This window comes from Cervus canadensis, chromosome 2, assembly GCF_019320065.1.
Source record: "Cervus canadensis isolate Bull #8, Minnesota chromosome 2, ASM1932006v1, whole genome shotgun sequence".
Classification (NCBI taxonomy): domain Eukaryota; kingdom Metazoa; phylum Chordata; class Mammalia; order Artiodactyla; family Cervidae; genus Cervus; species Cervus canadensis.
The window spans coordinates 16783945-16803032 of NC_057387.1; the positions used below are offsets into that span (position 1 = coordinate 16783945).

The 19088-nt window shown below is 47.0% G+C and overlaps 1 protein-coding gene across 2 annotated transcripts; it reads right to left on the bottom strand.

Annotated features, from left to right (window-relative positions):
- Positions 1–300: 300 nt before the first annotated feature.
- GJA5 (gap junction protein alpha 5) lies at positions 301–17277 on the bottom strand. 2 transcript variants are annotated; one of them, XM_043456720.1, is made up of 3 exons: positions 17121–17233; positions 3699–3882; positions 301–3412 (listed from the first exon to the last, which is right to left on the bottom strand). In XM_043456720.1, the coding sequence occupies exon 3, from the start codon at positions 3378–3380 to the stop codon at positions 2301–2303; it is 1080 nt and encodes a 359-aa protein (XP_043312655.1). In that variant the 5' UTR covers positions 3381–3412; positions 3699–3882; positions 17121–17233; the 3' UTR covers positions 301–2300. The 2 variants fall into 2 exon arrangements, with proteins under 2 accessions (XP_043312655.1, XP_043312645.1); XM_043456710.1 differs by lacking the exon at positions 3699–3882 and having other exon boundaries at positions 17121–17277.
- Positions 17278–19088: the final 1811 nt, after the last annotated feature.

Below are 19088 nucleotides of genomic sequence, written 5' to 3' on the forward strand. Positions count from 1 at the left end.
TTGCAATTTAATGACAGACTATGATTTTCCCAGGCAGTCTGCTGAACTCTTTACAAATACTATCTCATTTAACAACCTGTGAGGTAGACATTACCAGGTTCAGTTTACAGATGAGGAAACCAAGCTTCAGGGATTAAGTAGCTTGCTGGAGTCCAATTGTAAATCAGCAGCTGCAATGTTCACCCTAGCATGCGTGATTCCAAAGCCCTTTGCAATATTGATCAAGGGCTCCCCTCCCCTATCAAATCTGCTACCTCTATCTTGTAGTCATACCATGAAAGGGACACAAAGAAGAGATGTATGGAAGGCCAGACTTTATTTGGACAAGCTACACGTATTATTTCCTTTTTCCTTCCCGAAAGCCCCTTCATGAAGGACTGACATCATAGAATTTCTAACCCAAGAACACTTATTTCATAAAACAAACACACTTGAGAGATGGTGGGAAAGATAGACTTGTTTTGCTTTGGAGAGTCTTAATGCCAGTGCCAGACAATAGATTAAAAGGTGTTCCCTCCAGGGATCTGGGATAACCAGTCATTCTTCCATAAATGGCATGGCAGTCAGTTTCCTCCACCCCTCTGCCCACATCCTTCTCTCTCCCCACCAATAGCATTCAAGTCTCAGCAGAGGGGCCCAGAGATGGGCAGGTGGGGCTGAGCCTCCTACTGAGCCTTCAGCCTCCTCTATCCTGGCCTCTCATGCCTATATCTTTAGGTTGATGACACTGAAAACAGTGAGTCTCAGCCCTCTGCCAGGAATCTAGAGGAAAGCAGGAAAACACAAGTGTCTCTAAGATATCCTTTCCTTATTTCAGGACTCCCCTCCCCTTTACCCACTTTATCAGTGTACACACACACACACACACACACATGCATTTTAAAAAGTAATCATCTCCCTATAAGTTTCAGCATCCAATTCTGAGCATCATTTATCTTCATCCTAAATGGCAACCACCCATTGTGGATGGACTGAAGAGAGAAACCCAGCCAGTCCCTGGGAAGGCAGGGCTTTTCTGCAGTCCCCACTGCTTTTGGCAGTCTCTTTGGGAGCACTGGGAAGACACAGGCATCCCTGTGCTCTTAAACAAGGGCCCTGCCAAGAGAGCTGTAGATTCCCTTACTGCTTTCATGCCCCTGCTAAATACTCCAGGGAAAGGGAAATCTGGGGGCCTCCATAGTTGTCATCACACCTTCTCTTGGCACTCTAAGTTGGCAGTCAGCAAGGGAAGCAAACAGGAGGGAAAAATAGTTTTCCAGTATTTTCTCTCCTTTTTTATTTCTATCTTCACAACAGAATTATTCTTTTTCCCAAGGGGAATCTGAGAAGCACAATGCCCTCTTTGTTTTCATAAGACCTAGGGAGATTCCACTGGCCTCCATGGCTGGTGATCTGGACAGGATTCAAGAGAGGACAATGGCTTCTTGGGCATTCTGGTCAATCAGGTGTTTAGGGGAGCACTCGAGGGACCACCAAGGGGGTAATGGAAGGGATGGTGTCTATCATCAGCTTGAACTATAAAAGAGCTGCAGGCTGACAGGTGGTGGCAGGAATTCTAGTGGAATTGTGTGTACACTGACTCCCCAGGAGAGCCTTCCAGCCCCAGGGGCTGGTTGCACACCCTGGCAGAAGGAAAGGCTGCAATATCACCAAGGTGAGACATTTGCCAGAGGTGCATACCAAGGCACTTGTAAAGTTGAGCCCCCTGGTCGAGTTCCAAGGACCTCTTTTTAAGTAAGACTGGGCAGAGGGAGGGGCAGCCAAGGGCAGACCATGGCAACCTCACCACCACTCAAAGGTATGGTCCAAGGAGACAACACACTCAAGAGCACGTCTAATGCAAGTTCCTTGACTCATGCTCATTGTTGGGCTGGGAATTTTGGGTTCCTTCTTGCCTGAGGAAGAGTGTTCAGATCAAGGAAGCCAGAAGGACCTAGAGAATCCATCTGCTGTGTGGCTGTGGTGTAGAGAGTCATCCTATCCCTCTGGCTATCCCTCCCAGGCCAGATTTGCTATGATCCCCTCTCTTCTTCTGTCCCATTCACAGAGTAATCTGAAAGGCTTCACTGAGGATTCTGGGTGGAGGATGGGGAAGAGACAGCAGCCTGGACAGGTAGCTATGTCTCTGACCGCATCCATAAAGACCTGCTTACATCTTCTGGAGAGAAGGAGCAATGCCATTGAGACCCAGTGTCCAAAAATAGCATAGCAGTGATGAGAATGAAAGAGATGGGGTCAGAAAGGACATGTCTTCCCTCTCTGAACTCCTCTGTGCCCATCTGGTTCTCCCACACTGGAGGTCACACAGACAGGTCATCTGACCTGGCCTTGCTACTGGCCTTGCTGAGACGGCGCTTGTCACTCTGATAGCCATGGGGGAGGCTGGGTCCTGGGGAGCCCTCATTGGGTACCTCGGGCTTCTGGGCATAACGGATGTGAATAAAGCCTTCTCTTGGAATCTGCTCCTGACTTCGCACCTGCTCCGTGGCCAGATTATCAGTGTTCTGCTGGGAGGCCATCTTGTTACTGAAGGGACTGAAGAATTTCCCCCCAGGGCCATTCTCCAGGCACTGATTGAAGTCAGGGGGTGGTGTGCAGCTCTGGACCATGCCGGCCGAGGGACCAGGAAGCTGGCACTCACCCACGCCGGGCTGGGACTTGACAAATCGCTGCCTAATCTTTTTCCAGCCCAGGTGGTAAAGTTCAGCAAGGCTGAGGAAAAGGGACAGTCCAGCCACCGCCAGCATGAAGACGATGAAGACATTCTTTTCCGTGGGCCGGGACACATAGCAGTTGACGGGATGGGGACAGGGACTCCTGCGGCAGACATGCAGGGTGTCCAGGAAGACCCCGTAGAGGAGGTACTGGCCCACAATGAAGGCCACCTCCATGGTGGTGCGGATCAGGATGCTGCAGACGTAGGTGTTGAGTAGACTGCCCTGGAGGGCAATCCTTCCATTCACTTCTTCCCAGCAGGACAGCTCTGTCTTCTCGGCCACCGGGTACTCGTAGGAGCCAGCAGCCCGCACCTCTTTGGCCCTCTCAGCCTCCCGTAGCAGCTTCCGCTTCTCCTGCACGCGCACCATGTGCACGGCGTGGCCCAGGTACACCAGAGAAGGCGTGGAGACGAAGATGACCTGCAGCACCCAGTAGCGAATGTGGGAGATGGGGAAGGCTTGGTCATAGCAGACGTTCTCGCAACCAGGCTGCATCGTGTCACAGAGGAAATCAGCCTGCTCATCCCCCCAGGATGACTCGGCAGCCGTGCCCAGCACCAGCATGCGGAATATGAAGAGGACCGTGAGCCAGACCTTGCCGATCACCGTAGAATGCTTATGTACTTCCTCCAGGAACTCTCCCAAGAAGCTCCAGTCACCCATCTTGGCTCAGCAGAAGACAGACGCCAAGACTCCTGCCAATGGGGCAGAGAGAAAAACAGAGGGATGGTTCTGCAAATGTCTGGCAAGTCCGTCATGCCCTGTGATTTCACTGACCCAAACCAATGCGTTCCTTAAGAAAGGCAACTTAGAAATCAGATTCTCCTGAAAGGCTCTCCTTCTCCCCCATGCCCAGCAAAAATGAAAGCGAAGACTCAAAGGACTCGAGATGGCAAGATTAGAGTATGAGTCCCGCACTTTAATGGATCTAGAAATCAACTGAGATGTGTGTTAAAAGGTGTGTGGATTCTGTGCTTTTACCTCCAGAGATTCTACTCCGAGGAGGTCTGGGATGGCCCCCAAGGGATCTTGATTTGCAGCAAGCAGCCTCAGTTATTCTGATGCAGATATTCAAGGACCTCACCGGTGAAACATTGGAGTAGTGTAGCACAGGAATCTGCAAGTGTGACTCTGGACTTTTGCCTCACTGAGTCTGTTTCCTTGTCTGTAAAATGGGAATAGCTACACCGGAGGATTTGAGGGTTAAATGAGATGAGGTATGTGATATGCTGAAAATCATAACTCACATGTTCCATATGGTTGAATGGCTGTTGGGTAAAAAACAATATTTTTCTGACTTCAGCAGGTAGAACTAGGTGGTAGAGAAAAAAGAGGGTGGGGGTAGCAAATTTGGCTCCTCGGGAAGCATTTTCTAGCAATCGGAGCCTTGCAGCATGGGCCAGCTCTACTGGGAGGTGGCAAAGGTGGCTCAGATGGTAAAGAATCCCCTGGCAATGTGGGAGACCTGGATTTGGTCCCTGAGTTGGGAAGGTCCCCTGGAGGAGAGCATGGTAACCCACTCCAGTACTCTTGCCTGGAGAATCCCCATGGACAGAGGAGCCTGGAGGGGCTATAGTCCATGGGGTTGCAGAGAGTCGGACCTGACTGGGCAACTAAACACAGCAGCACAAAGAAGACATTCAGAGGTTTCTCAGGTTCCCCCAGCTGGTGAGCAGCTGGCAGTGCTGATCTACTCCTCACGGCAGTGCAACCATTCCAGCTGTGCCTCTCAGCTTGTCCTTCTGCATACAGAAGGTATCCACCCCCAGACCTGCCCACCTCACACCCAGAATAAATGCCCCAAACCTCTAAGTCTCACCTAGAACCTTCCCTCATCAGGTCCTTGCATATCTCATCAGCCTCATTTCCTGCTGGTCCCCAGCATGCCAAGTCCTGGAAGATTCCTGAATGCCCTCCTCCCAACCACCTCCTACATGTTTCCTCACCCCTAGCTGAATCCTATATACCCTTCAAAACTGAACCCAGTCATTGCTTCTCCAGCCCTCCCTGCTTCCTCAAGCTGAGTATCTTCAGTTCTGCAGTGACCCTGGGGACACTCAGTCCTCTCCTAACATCTTGTGATCCTCTTCCTATCTATGTCCTTCCAGTAGGAGCTTCTTGAGAACAAGACTTGTCTTTTCCTCTGTACCATCATCACCTGGCCCAGAGTGGGGGCTTAGTAAGTCTTAGTTGAACGAATGAAGGAGGGGGTGGCAGGCACTGATGTTTCCTACTCATGGCAAACCAATCCCCTATTCTTTGCCTGTGTCTGTTAGCAGGATAAGAAGGTCAGCTATCACTTTCTCAGCCTTCTCTGCAGTTAGTTCTGCTCAGTGAGGTGAGGTGGGGAGGGTCTAATGTGGAGGGAGTGCTCTAGAAAATGTTTTTCCATCCCCCAGTAAACAGAGAGAGCCTCCCTTGAAGTCCTCTTCACCCCCACGACTGCCTGTGGACAGGCTGTGTGAGTCAAGATGCCTGAAGCTGCCCAGAGAATCTCAGAAATGCAACCGGTGCCCCAAGGCTTCTGAATCAACTCTTGACTCTTCTATGTCCAGAATTTTCACTTGATGAGCAATAAATGTTCTTATGGCTTAAGCCTTTAATCAACCAGTCCTAATGAAAAAAAAAAAAGGAGGGAGTTGAAGATAAATATTCCCTTCTTAGAATCTTAAACCCTCAGACTCTGATGGGACTTTAGAGGTTGTCACGTTCAAACCTTAATCTTCCCATCTTTGCTGCCAGCATGCCCCTGATTCCTATCCTATCCCAGTTCCAGTTCTTATGCATATGAGGAAGGAAGGACAGGACCATATTTCATGGTCCACGTTTTGGCCTCTGAGTTGATATCTTGACAGAGACCAGCCTCCTGGCTCTGTCTTCTCCCAGCACTCCACTCCCCAACCCTGAGAGTATGCAGAGTCCCTGGGAATGAAAGGGTCCGTGAGTAAGCAGAAAGGACCTTATCTCTGCTCGCCTTCATATCAAAGACCCTTCCAAGTCTTGAGACCTTTCCTCTGGTTTGTGACCAGACATCTGCCCTTTTCCTCACATGATTAAGGGCCCCCTCCCAAAGTGGAAAATTGGGGAGCGTTTGTCCAAAAGGAAAATAGCTGATTAGATAAGAGTTTGAATGGTCTGTGATCCCCTCTGGGCACGTGCGCAGTGCTCAGCACCTTCAGGGTCATCAGCACACATGCAGAGACAGGATGTGGCGAGTGTCAGAGAGAAGAGAGGGAGAGAAGGGGAAAGAGGAGGATTAAAAAGAGGGAAAAGACAAGGGAGTGATGGAAATGGCGGGAAAGAGACTCTGTAACAGTTCAGGGAAGTCAATTTGGGGGTTAGTTAAGTGGAGTTCAAATCCTTCTGAATATCTGCTGAGCTTGGAGAAGTTACTGGATCTATGTCTCAATTTCCTCCCATGCAAAGTGGATATACTGTTATTTAGCTCATCAAGTTATTATGAGGGGATACATAAAAAGCACTTCACACAGTGCTCAGAATATAAGAACCAAATAAAAGGCAGCCATTTCTTGCAAGGAAAGTGGTGGGGAAAGACAAAAATAAGAGAAAGTGGAAGGTAGAGAGATGTGCATTATCAAGCAGAAGAGAGAAACAGAGAAGAAGGGGAGAAAGCCAGAAGAAAGAGAAAGGTTAATGAAAAAGAAACAAAATGACATAGATGTATATTCTTCCAGGGCAAGTTTTTCAAACTCTCCTCCATCCCTGAAGACTTTTCCCTTGATCTTCTGGCACTGTCATTCATTCCTTGCAAGTCCCCAAGGAAGTATAAAAATAGTTCAAGGCAAAGAATGTGATGCTTTGGTCTGGTCTGCCAGGAGGCTTGCCTGCTGACTCCCTCACTTGTGGTCCAAGGGGTCCCACCTGGAAGAAGTAAAGCACAGGTACCAGAAAGGAACACAGTCTTGATAGACTATCCGAAAGACAATCTTTGTTGTTGTTGTTTAGTCACTAAGTCATGTCCAACTCTTTTACAACCCCATGGACTGTAGTCTGTCAGGTTCCTCTGTCCACATGATTTCCCAGGCAAGAATAAGGAAATGGGTTGCCATTTCCTTCTCCAGGGGATCTTCCTGACCCAGGGATCAAACCCATGTCTCCTGCATTGGCAGGTAGGTTCTTTACCCCTGAGCCTCTGGGGAAGCCTCACTGGGAGAGAACAAGAGAAACTAACTAACGAGGAGCTATGGGCTGAGGCAGACCTGGGAGCCCTGGTGGCAGTATATAGGGTGAAAAACCTCTCATCTGTAACTTCCTGGGTGACTCAGACAAGGTCAGAGAAACTTCAAACTGCTGCTATGTACAAGCTGCTTAGCTTATAATAAGATAGTTTCCTGGCTAAAGTCAATTTCCCGACTCCTCTGGGTCTCTTTGTGCCCCCTACAACCTCAGCCAAAGAAACTTGTAGATTAGATACTCGTTGAGTTTTCCGGGTGAATAGCACACAAAATATTTTGTAGATTACTATCTGTTTCTTGGCAGGAAGTGTGTTAGGAGGGCAAAGGAAGCTGCCCATGCCATGAATAAACTCTATCAAACACAAATGGTAGTATACGCCACTGCTTTGTCTGTGATCTTCACCAGCTTCCTACTGTTCATAAAGTTCAAACTATTTAACTTGCTCTTGAGACCCTCCACGGCGTGTGTGTGCTCAGTCGTGTCCAACTCTTTGCGACCCCACGGACTATAACCCACCAGGTTCCTCTGTCCATGGGATTTCCCAGGCAAGAATATTGGAGGGAGTTGCCATTTCCTACTCCAGGGTATCTTCTCAACAGAGGGGTTGAACCTGAGTCTCGTGTCTTTTGCATCTCTTGCATTGGCAGGCGGATTCTTTACCTACTTCGCTACCTGGGAAGCCCTCCCCATCCTATCTATTTCTGCTGTTCCCCTCACATACTCAATACTTAAGCTACACAACTCCCCACACACATATTCATGACCTGCAATTTCTCATCTCTTTATCTTTTTTTCCCCTATATAACTGGTATTATTTTCTTTTTAATTTTTATCGGAGTATAGTTGCTCTACAATGTTGTGTTAGACTCTGCTATCATACAGAGTAAAGTAAATCAGAAAGAGAAAAACAAATACCATATATTAATGCATATGTGTGGAATCTAGGAAAATGGTACAGATCAATCTATTTGTAAAGCAGAAATAGAGACACAGATGTAGAGAACAAACATAAAGACATCAAGAGGGGGGACAGTGTGGGTGGGGTGAATTGGGAGATTGGGACTGACACCTATACACTATTGGTACTATAAATAAAATAGATAACTAATGGCAGTCTACTGCATGGCATAGAGAACTCTACTTAATACTCTGTGGTACCCTAAATGGGAAAATCACCTCTTTATCTTGGCTTCTCATGTTCTCTTAGCCTATGACGTCCTTCCCTTTCAGTTGTTCATTTAATAAATTTATTGAATGTTTACCAGTTATCAGGCATCATTCAGTGAGGACAACACTGAAGATACAGCAATTAAAAAGACAAGCATGGAGTCCCTGCCTTTACTGAGCTGAACTGCCTTTATTTTCCTTCATTAAGGAGAGAGAACAAACACATAATTGCAATAAAGCACAATGTGTGCTAACATTAGGGAAATACAGGGGCCTGGGGTTCAGTGGTAAAGAATCTGCCTGACAAAGCAGGAGAATTGGGTTCGATCCCTGGATCAGGAAGATCCCTTGGAGAAGGAAATGGCAACCCACGGCAGCATTCTTGCTTGGGAAATAACGTGGACAGAGGAGCCTGGTGGGCTACATTCCATGGAGTCACAAAGGGTCGGACATGACTTAGAGACTAAACAACAGCAGTGATGGAAACAAAAGACAGGAGGTTCACTCTGGTTCAGGTGGGGCCTGGGCCCTTCATAGAGCCCTGGATAGTTGAATTCTACAGCCCTTTGCAACTGATATGAGTTCTGAAGCCCCCAAGGCAAAAAGAGATGGTCCCTAGAACCTGGACAAGAACATCCCAACCCTGAACGTTCTTTATTCCAAGAATTTCCATGTCCTCTTTCAATGTGTCACATCGTGGGACAAAGCAAAACTTTTGGAGATGTCATTAGGGAACTTGTTTGGTAACAGTAACGTGGCACTTAGATAAGAGGGAAAGGGCCAAAGGAAGGTTTCTGTGCAAAGTGAGCATCATTTTATTCCTTCACTTCATGTATTATATGATTAGGAATAAAATTCAGTGTCTAGTTCCCAATCCAGCGCTCCTCCTTATGTTGGCACTGAGGCCACCCTACACAGCCAATGTTTTTAAAGAAAACCAATTTAGAGCAGCCCAAATTAACCTAAACTCATAGCCAGCACATCTTTCTCTGCCCCACAGTTCCAAGTGGAAATGGAGACATCATCTCAAATTGACCTCAGCCCTCTTTGATATCTCCTGAACTCTGAAGATGCGAAATTACCATCCAGCAGTCAGGATATACTCCCACACTGGGTTATATGCTGCCTTACTTGTTCTCCAAAGACTTCTTGTCTATCAGCTAACCTGAACTACGTGTCTACTATTGTTCTCGGTACTGAAATAATACCTCAGAGGTACCAGGCCTGGCAAAGACTAGGCAGTCAATATCTATTGAATTAATAAACAGATCAGGGGACGTCCCTGGTGGTCTGGTGGTTACAACTCCATGCTCCCAACATAATGGGCACAGGTTTTCTGCCTGGTTAGAGAACTAAGATTCCACATGCTGCACAGCCCAGCTAGCCAAACAAGCAAAAACCCAGATTAGACGTGATTTGTGCCCTCAAGGATTTAACAGCTTTCCCTGTAAGATGGGTAATAGACTTCTCAAAGTAAATACTTAGTATTTTTATTGCATTAGGTTTTCTTATTCAGTGTATAATAAATGATTTCTTAATGACCAGGGGAAGAATATTTGATCTAGTAATAAAGTTGCATTACCTCTGACCCAGCCCCCAAATGGAGTGGGGGATGTGAGACCCTTCCCTTGGTAGTCATCCTGCTCGCTGCAGTCCTTTAGTCATGAGTGCAGCATGAACTAGGCAAGCTGCAGGTGACAAGTGCCACCCAGCACACAGCAGGAACTGCACCTTCATCTCTCCTGCTCAGGAAGGTGTGTTGCAAGTGAGTAAGAAGCTACTGTGAGGAGGCCTTGAAAATTCTCTTTCTTTTGTTGATTCTAGTTCTGTCCTCTGGAACCAAACATATCAGTCCTTACAATATGCTGTTTTTTAATTAATTAATTAATTAATTTTTGGTTGTTTTGGGTCTTTGTTGCTGCACATGGGCTTTCTCTAGTTGTGGAGAATGGGGGCTGTTGTCTAGCTGGAGTGCATGGGTGTCTCATTGCGGTGGCTTCTCTTGTTGTGGTGCACAGGCTCAGCTGCTCTGCAGCATGTGGAATCCTTCCAGACCAGGTATCAGACTCATATCCCTTGCATTGGCAGGTGGATTCTTATTGACAGTACCACCAAGGAAGTCTATGGTATACTATTTGACAGCAAATTTGTGTTCCCACCTCAGGAGCTGGGGCTTGGGTTTAATTGTAAAACCATTGAGTTTTGCACACATAATGAGAATTATTTGCTCTGCTGACTCTATATCATCTCTCCAACTCAAGCCTGAGTTGAGTTGTCCTTGAAGACAAGTCGTAACGATTCATCATTGGATCCTCCCCCTGAAATCTCTCTATCCTCTCTTTACCCTTAGAGCTTAATATTATGCCCTGAAATTGATAGGCGGATTTGTGTACTTTTTAGGAACAACGGTGGATGAATGACAGCATTCATGTCACTCAAAACACCTAATGCCAGTAGAGGCAGCTCCCTGGGAGGCCATCCTAGGGTCATCTGCGCAGTGACTGTGGTGACCGGGATACCAGGGAAAGAAAAGCCATGAGCCTTCCTTCTGCCCACGAGGGAGCCCTCCACTTAACTGAACAGGACTGAGTGTGTCTAGAGCAAGAGACTTGGTCACCACGGACTATTCCTTCTCTGCCTCCTCCCCACCAATCACTGGGAAACTCATCCACGTTTGTCAAAATTAGATTTTAAGATCACTCTGCAGAGTCTGCATCTAATTCTGGACAATGACACATGTTCTGGATAATATCTACCAGACCTCTGGTTCTCAATAAAGATTGTTATTCATAGTAATAATAACAATCCCCTGGGCCCATGTTATAATTTCGCTCACCATGCAGTGGAATGAGGCAAGGGCAGGGTTGACTTGCTTCTCAATGAAGAGAATTCTGTCAGAAAAAGACCCAAAGGGTGTCACTTACAGGATGCCTTAGATGTAGACTTATGTCAGTGCAGCTCAGCTCAGAACGTGTCCATGAGCCCCAGTGCTACGCCAGATATCAAAGGTGGCTTTATAAAGTGAAGTGTCAACTATAACCGTCATCTCAGAGCTCTTGTGAAGCTTACTTATGATTGTACATTTTTCTAATTTTCCTTCACCCCCAATAGTTTCTCCCTAAAATAGACTTGTAGGGAGAATCATGGGAGAGAGTGGCCTCGATCCTCAGCCACCTCATTAATCTTTATTATCCTCACAGATTCTTAGCTTCATTTGCTAGTTTACCCAGAGTTACACAAAACGGTGAGAATAAAAAGAGAATCTAACACTTTTTGAGACCCTTCTATGTGCCAGACACTCTGCAAGTTTCTTGATATGTATTTTCTCATTTGATTCTCACAGCAACCGGAGGAAGTAGGGACTGGCCCTGTTCCCTTCTTACAGGCCTCAGTGGGGGTAGACTTGAGCAAGATCACTTGAGGATGACTTGCTGGTAAGTGATGAAATTGGCATCAAAGCCAGCTCTTGTCTTTTCTGACAGCAGTGCTCCTGCCTTAAGAACCGTACTAGATTCTAAATCGCCTAAAGTTCCTTTCTTTGAAAATCCTTACTGGTCCAAGAGTGGCCTCTTTTACATAAGACAACTGCCACAGGGATGTTTGAGAAATAACTATGAGACTAGGGAGTCGATTTGTACATGGTTGAGGGTAATCCTTACATTTAGAACTTTAATTCTTTTCCTGATTTAGGTTTGCGGTAGCTACTTCAGCCTCAGGGAAAGCAACCAGCTAGATGTACCTATGGCTATTGAGTTGGGCGGTGTGGGCAACTCTCTCAGAATGAGAAGTCCAGGGGGCCTGCGCCCCTGAATCTTAATCTCTAGAGAGGGGAGGAGGAGTTAGAGATGAGAGAGAGGGAGAAGGAGGCAGATGGAGGAGATTAAGTATCACTTTAGTTTTCCTTTTACTCCATCCAAGGGCAGATAATTAACTCCTCTTTAAATTTAATTATTTGATTCTGGCAAGGACCGAGTGGGCCATTCAGAGATCCTGCTGGCCGACAGTTGTTTCAAAGCCAAGGAGGTAGAAGGGAGCAGGCAAAGTGGAGAAAGAGCATTATGCTAGGATAAGTAATCTTCTTAAAATGTTAGAAGACATATTTACAAGGAATGGATGGGAGGGAATGGCAAATGGAGATATTCAATTACAATGAAATATTGGGAGGTCTTTATTATCCCAGAAGGGGTTGATTGATAATTATGTGGTTATTAATGAAAAATACATGTATGAAATGCTTTATTATTTCCAACATCTTGTCATCGATTCATAGTACAGTAGAGCTAAAAGGAATCTAGGAATCTAGGGATCAATCAAAATCAACCACTTATTTCTCAACCCAAGATGAAGACCAGGGTCCAGGGAAGATAAGTGGTAGTAATAACAGAAACCACTATCTGAGTGTTTTCCACATGTGAAGCATTTTACAAGTCCACTTTCTAACTCTTACATTAGCCCTGCTAGGAAAGCAGTATTATCCCACTTTACAGCTGAGAAAACTGAGACTCAGAGTTTAAAGAACTGGTACAGAGTCACACAAGTAGCAAATGCTGTGTGGGAGACTTGAACCTGGTCTACCTGACTTCAAAGCCTGCCTTTCTCTCTAAAAGGGAAAGAAAAGCAAAGAGGCCTTAGGACTGAAAAGGACTGACAGCTGGTGACAAACTCTTGACGGGAGCTCCAGTGTCTTAACTCCACAAGCAGGGTTTTTTTCCCACTTTCCCATAAGAGGCTCAGGGTTTTTCGTTTTAGCCTCTGGTTCATTGGCTGGCCATCCCTTGCATATGCTGTTCCTAGAACTGATGATCACATCGAGCCCTCAGCCCACAGTGGTCAGGATTCCCAGACTCCTCAGCATCTGCCACCATTTGGCCAGAAATCACATATAGAAAGTTATTTCCTTTTTTAGCCAGTAAATGCTCTTGGCTGCGGCACTGTCTACCGCCGGGTTCTCAGCTGGCCAAACAGCAGGCGCTGGAGTTCCATTGATGTCAGATTGCAACAAGAGCAATGAGAACAGAAATAGTTAGGTGTTAGGACTCCTGGTTCCTAGGAAGAGTAGGATTCGAGCCTGCCTCCATCACTGTCTAGTAGTGTGACCTCAGGCAAGTCACATAACCTCTCAATTTCTTCCTCATTTGTAAAGAGGGAATGTTTCCTCATGGGGGTTAAACAATGTGTGAATAAGTGGAAATATCTAGAACCGTAATAGGCACATAGTAGCCACTCAGTGATGTAGTTCCTTGTTTTCTGCCATTTCCAGTAAAAACTCCTCTCAAATATGACCCAGCGAGCCAACCTGACTCAGCATTTGACATGAGCAGGCTGGCTAGAGGGACTCAGCAAGGACCATCCCCCATGTGCTACCGGGTAGGGGTGACTGTCAGAGGTGAGGAAAACATGGGCAATGGGAAGGATATTAATTTAACTCAGTTATGTCATTCGGTTTAAAGAAGAGTGGTGGGAGGAGAGGAAGAGACGTGTAGAGATCCACTCCAATCACACCCCATTTATACTCATCATTGGTGCAGCCTGCCTCCCAACTTTCCTTTAACTCAAGATTTTGGGTCTAGAGATGGTCTCCATGAGTCCATATTATAAAATGTGTGCTTTGTGTAATTCCTTCTTTCTGAGGAGCTGCAGCACTTAGGAATCTAATCACCAATCCAAAGGCACATCCACAAGGGTAGCTTTGAAGGTGACTCAGTTTTCCGTGAAAGAGAAATAGGAGGTTGTGTATTCTGTGATCTGAGGGGAAGAGGCATCCTGACACCTAACTACACCTGAACTTTCCTAAACTTCTGAATCATGGAGATACGAGGTTGGATTCAGCTTCTAGAAGTCCTCTGTGGACAAGAGCCTCAGAAGAGAGGCTCTTTCTGGTTCCCGCTATTTCGCTGTGACTCCAGACAAGACCCTCCCTCTCCCTGAGCCTCAATTCACTCATAGGTAAAACAAAGTCGTTGAGCTGGACGATTGCTTAGGCCCTTCCAGGTCTGTTAGAACATCGGGGGAATTTGTGACTTGCCCAGTTGTGATCATCTGGCAAATCAGTGGCAAAGTCAAAAGGCAAATCCAGATTTTCTAATTCCCAACTAGACCCGGCGGTGGGGGGCGGGGGGGGGGGCGCTGGGGTGGGGCGGGAATCTGTGGTCATAAAAACCAAGCAGTACCTTCAGAATTTCAAGTCAAGGTGAGCCTTCACTGTGTAAAGACCTTTGCTTCAAACGAGACTCAATTCAAGAATGAGCACCAGGTGACCTGTATTCTCCTCTACTGTTCTGTCATTCATTGAGCAGTTGCTGCATGGTAGCCAGTTAAAATACATCATTTTATCTAATCTTCATAAAACTTTACAAGGAAAGTATGTATTCTCTTCTTTGACAGATAAAGAAACTGAGGATCAAAGACATTAAATCATTTCCCCAAGGTTTACACAGTTGAAATTCTAACCCAAATGTGATTCCTTTTGCCCTGTCCCTGAATTAGAGAAACTCTAAGATCTTTCTGTGTTATTTCAGTACCTCTGATTCTGAGGCCTGCTGACTCCCTTTCCTTATGAAGGTGAGTGGATTACTAAAGGCTGAATTTTTCTTGCCAGTTGTTTGCTAATATGTCAGAAACAATTGATTCTCACAGTGGCCTCAAGCTGTTCCTTGCCAGGAACCAGCAACTTCTGGCTATTGAAAGGGAAGTCAGCTTATTTCCTATGAGCCCCGAAGCTTTCCTGGAGAAGTGGGCATCTCTCCCCTTCAGTCAGTTCAGTCCTGGAGCCCAGACTGGGGTCAGTTCACACAGAGAATAGCTGGACTCCACGGTGGGTGAGATCTTTCCTGGGACAGATGACAGAGCCTGGGCCTTGGGTCTCCCTAGCCCTGAGGACTGTGAGTCTTCTAGTTCCTGTCTGATTGATCCACACCGACAGGTTCCCTGCTCTGTTTTGACCAGCTGGTCCCAGAGGCGGGATCAGCCAGGACTCATGAGGCCAGGCTGCCCTGTGGTAGCCCTGCTGGCTATAAGAGCCCAGAAGCCTCCACTGCATGTGCCCCCCACCAGCCGACGGAGATGAAGAGGAGCAGGTGGGCAGTGGTACCACTGCCAGGAAACAGGATTGTAGAGATACTCACATTCAAGAAGCAGGGAGGTTTGGGGGGAAATGGAAACTCAGAAAACACAGCCAAGGATGGGAGGCAGAAGAGCCCATGGTGTGAGTAAGCTGAGTATGGTGTTCTCCCAACTGCACTGGCCCTGGCTCTCTCTGTCGTTTCCAACAAATCATTTCCCTTTTCTGAGCCTTGTTTTCCTTACTTGCCAAAGGAAACCTAAGAGACCACTTCCAACTCTTAAGGCCTAGGACTTTAGGGCAGTATCTGGAGTGGGGGACAGAAGTGAGGCAGCTAACAGACAAGAACAATAACCCGGTTTCAACAACCCAGCAAGAACATCTCTGGAATTTCAGGCAGTGGCCAAGCAGGGAACACGGTTGTGTTACTGCCATGGCTGTGAACTTCATGTGTCTGGGGAGGGGATGCCCAAGGGTGCCAGTTTGGAAGCCAGGAAACTCACGTCCTGGTGTGGTTTACTGTCTGCCCAGCGGTCGCTGGGGCTGCTCCTTGGCTGCCAGCAAGGGAGGAAAAGGCTTGTAGAGACAGCAAGGGGAGCAGGCTCTGAACAGCAGTGGTGCCCTAGGGACCCTGGCTGGAGGGTGGCAGGTTCAGAGCTGTCCCTGGTGAGCAGCAAGCCAGGGGCTGGGCTGGGCTACAACTCCCAGGTCAGTGGGTGGAAGAGATGGAGGCCACTTGGGCCTGATGATGTGAAAGTCAGGCTGGGATGCTTCTAAATATGAGCTTATGTCCCCAACCGTGAGCACACCACCCCAGGCAGATGGAGGTGGCTTTGGTCTCTTCTCTGTCCAGTGTCGCTGGATCTCTCCCAGGTGGCCTGACTCCCTACCTGGTGTCCTTTCTTGCCTCAGGCCAGTCATACCCTGTGTGTCAGGGCTGTGTTCAGAAAACAGCTCGGTACCATGCTGAGGAGTCAGAACCAGGAAGTCCTCCATTATGACGCGATATTGAGAGAAGGAATGAAGGGAAAACCGAGCCAAGGTGCAGTAAGGATGTCAAATCCTTTATCAGGCTTCCCATCTGTGGTGTTTCTGAGGTGCATTTGAGGTTAGGAATCTCAGCCTTGGACAATGTTACTGCTGACGGTAATGAGAGGGGTCCTGTTACTTCAAACCTTCCATCTTATAGCTGAGGAAACTGAGGCCCAGAAGGGGAATTGCCTGGTCCAAGATCACAAGCCCCTCAGTGCAATAGAACCCAGGTCTCTTGGCCCCCCGAGCCCCAGTTCCTTCACCACATGCTTGAAAGGGAGATGGAGGGGCCCACAGAAACCTTCCTGCCCTGTGCGCAAGAGGAAAGGAGACCTCCATGGGTGCTTCTCCCAGGTTTACCCTCTGGGTCTCACCAGCCTCTTTCCTCCAATACGAGGGGCCAGATTGCTCACAATGTACAGCAAGGACATGATACTCCACAAGAAACCAGGCAGGGAATATTTTTAAACCATCCAACATGCCTTAGGAGGGAAAAAAATATCAAAACACTCTCCTAGATGCTGTGGAAACATTTCAAAAGATTCCAAGCCTAGAGGAAGCATCGTAAAACAGTGATGGTTTGAGTTTTTAAAGGGCCAATTCCAGTCTTCACAAAAGTTCCTGGAAATGGCCTGGTGTCCTGCTTAGAAGATGCCGCTGGAGCATGGCGACTCCATGAGAGGCAGACATACGGCAGAGGCCCTCCACTTGCATTTCTGCAGCTCCCTCTAAATCAAGTAAGTGATTTATCTACTGCTTCCTAAGCCATCCTCTTTAATATACCCAAAGCTGACCATCATAGGGGCTGGTGGTGAGAGAGGGAGGAGAGAAACCCACAGGTGCAGAGAAAGAGCTTTGTTGTGATCAGCCTGTAATTCAAGACTTTCTCTCTGGCTCTTACCCATCAGTTGGTAGTTTTAGCTCTTAAAATCCAAGTTTAGTCTTACCTTCTTCTCCTCCTCCTGTCTGGAATTCCCGTAGGCTCCTTGGTTTTCTGGCCGCCTGTCCTCCGCTGCCCACTATTCCTCGTTCTCCAGCCTGTCAGTCGCTCCTCTCCCACCCTCTTTTTAATCGCTATCTGTCACCCTCCCTCCGCCCACTTCTTCCTACTCTTTCTCTCTCCTCCCACTTCCCCCTCAGGATCTCTCCCTCCCCTCTCCCTTTTGTGCTCCTAGGATCTTTGCTTATTTAAAAAGTTTTCTCCCCTTGACCTGGCACCGCGTTCGCCCCAGAAGGAGACTGAGCCCTCCCCCTCCTCCACAGCCCTCCCCCGTCACTGTCGCTACAGTCCTCGAGCTAGCCCTCTCTCCTTCAGGATGGTGGTGCAGCGGTGCTAGTCTTTGCCTGCCCACCCCCTGCCGAGCTGCTTTCCTGGGGCATCAATGGGAAAACCGGCACTACCCCAGAGATCCCTCTTCCCCATCCTTTTCCTGTTGTCAGAAAAATGGACTGTGCATCCACAGAGCAGGTTTTTCGGGGACGTCTGCTATGCCCACATCAGTGAGCTGAACACAGAAAACATGCTCTCACAAATCACAAACACCATCACCCAGAATAGACACCAGGGGTCACCTGAAAGCTCCAAGGGGCAGGGAGAGGGCATCTCCACTGCCCAGGACTACTCTCTCCTGCTCTAATGGGAAGAGAGTACTTTTATGTGTCAAGTACTGGGATAGGGGTGAGATAGATATAGATATAGATATGGATAGAGACATAATATCACAAGCTAGAATCAAGATTGCCAGGAAAAATATCAGCAGCTTCAGATAGGCAGATGATACCTCTCTAAAGGCAGAAAGTGAAGAAGAACTAAAGAGCCTCTTGATGAAGATGAAAGAGGAGAGTGAAAAAAAAAATGGCTTAAAACTCAACATTCAAAAAACTAAGATCATGGCATACAGTCCCATCACTTCATGGCAGATAGATGGCAAAGCAATGGAAACAGTGACAGACTTTATTTTCTTGGGCTCCAAAATCACTGCAGATGGTGACTGCAGCCATGAAATTAAAAGACGTTTGCTCCTTGGAAGGAAAGCTGTAACAAACCCAGGCAGTGTATTAAAAGGCAGAGACATCACTTTTCTGACAAAGGTCCATCTAATCAAAACTATGGTTTTTCCAGTAGTCATATATGAAGGTGAGAGCTGGACTATAAAGAAAGCTTAGTGCTGAAGAATTGATGCTTTTGAACTGTGGTGTTGGAGAAGACTCTTGAGAGTCCTTTGAACTGCAAGGAGATCAAACCAGTCAAATATTCAGGAAATCAACCCTGAATATTCATTGGAAGGACTGATGCTGAAACTGAAGCTCCAGTACTTTGGCCACTTGATGCAAAGAGCTGACTCATTAGAGAAGACCCTGATGCTGGGGAAGATTGAGGGCAGGAGAAGGGGGCGACAGAGAGTGAAATGGTTGGATGATATCACCAACTCAATGGACATGAATCTGAGCAAACTCCGGGGGATAGTGAAAGATAGGAAAACCTGGCATGCTGCAGTCCATGCGGTCTCAAAGAGTCAGACGGGACTTAGCAACAGAACAACAGTAGGGCCAGCCTATGCCAAGTGGGAGACAAGATTGTCCCTTGTCCATAAGAGGCTGATTTCTAGTTGCAGAAAAGAGCTATTCAGATAAAGCAGTTATTATAAAGGCAGTATCTATATGTATTTATCCTCAATGCATAATGATATAATAAAGTGTTAAACTGGGTGAGGAAAACATCATTTGGACAACATGTTCATTAGGGTGATGTCTTTGATATGATGAAGGAGGCAGGGAAAGGCACATTTACTGAAGGCCTTCTAAGTACCAGGCATTCTCACCTCACAACACTGCAGGGTAGAAACTGTTATTATTTCCATTTTACAGAAAAGAAAATTCAGACTCAGAGAAGTTTAGTAACTTGCCCAAGATTA

Coding starts and splice junctions, on each gene's coding strand:
- GJA5 (XM_043456710.1), bottom strand. CDS start 3,380: ATGGGTGACTGGAGCTTCTTGGGAGAGTTCCTGGAGGAAGTACATAAG.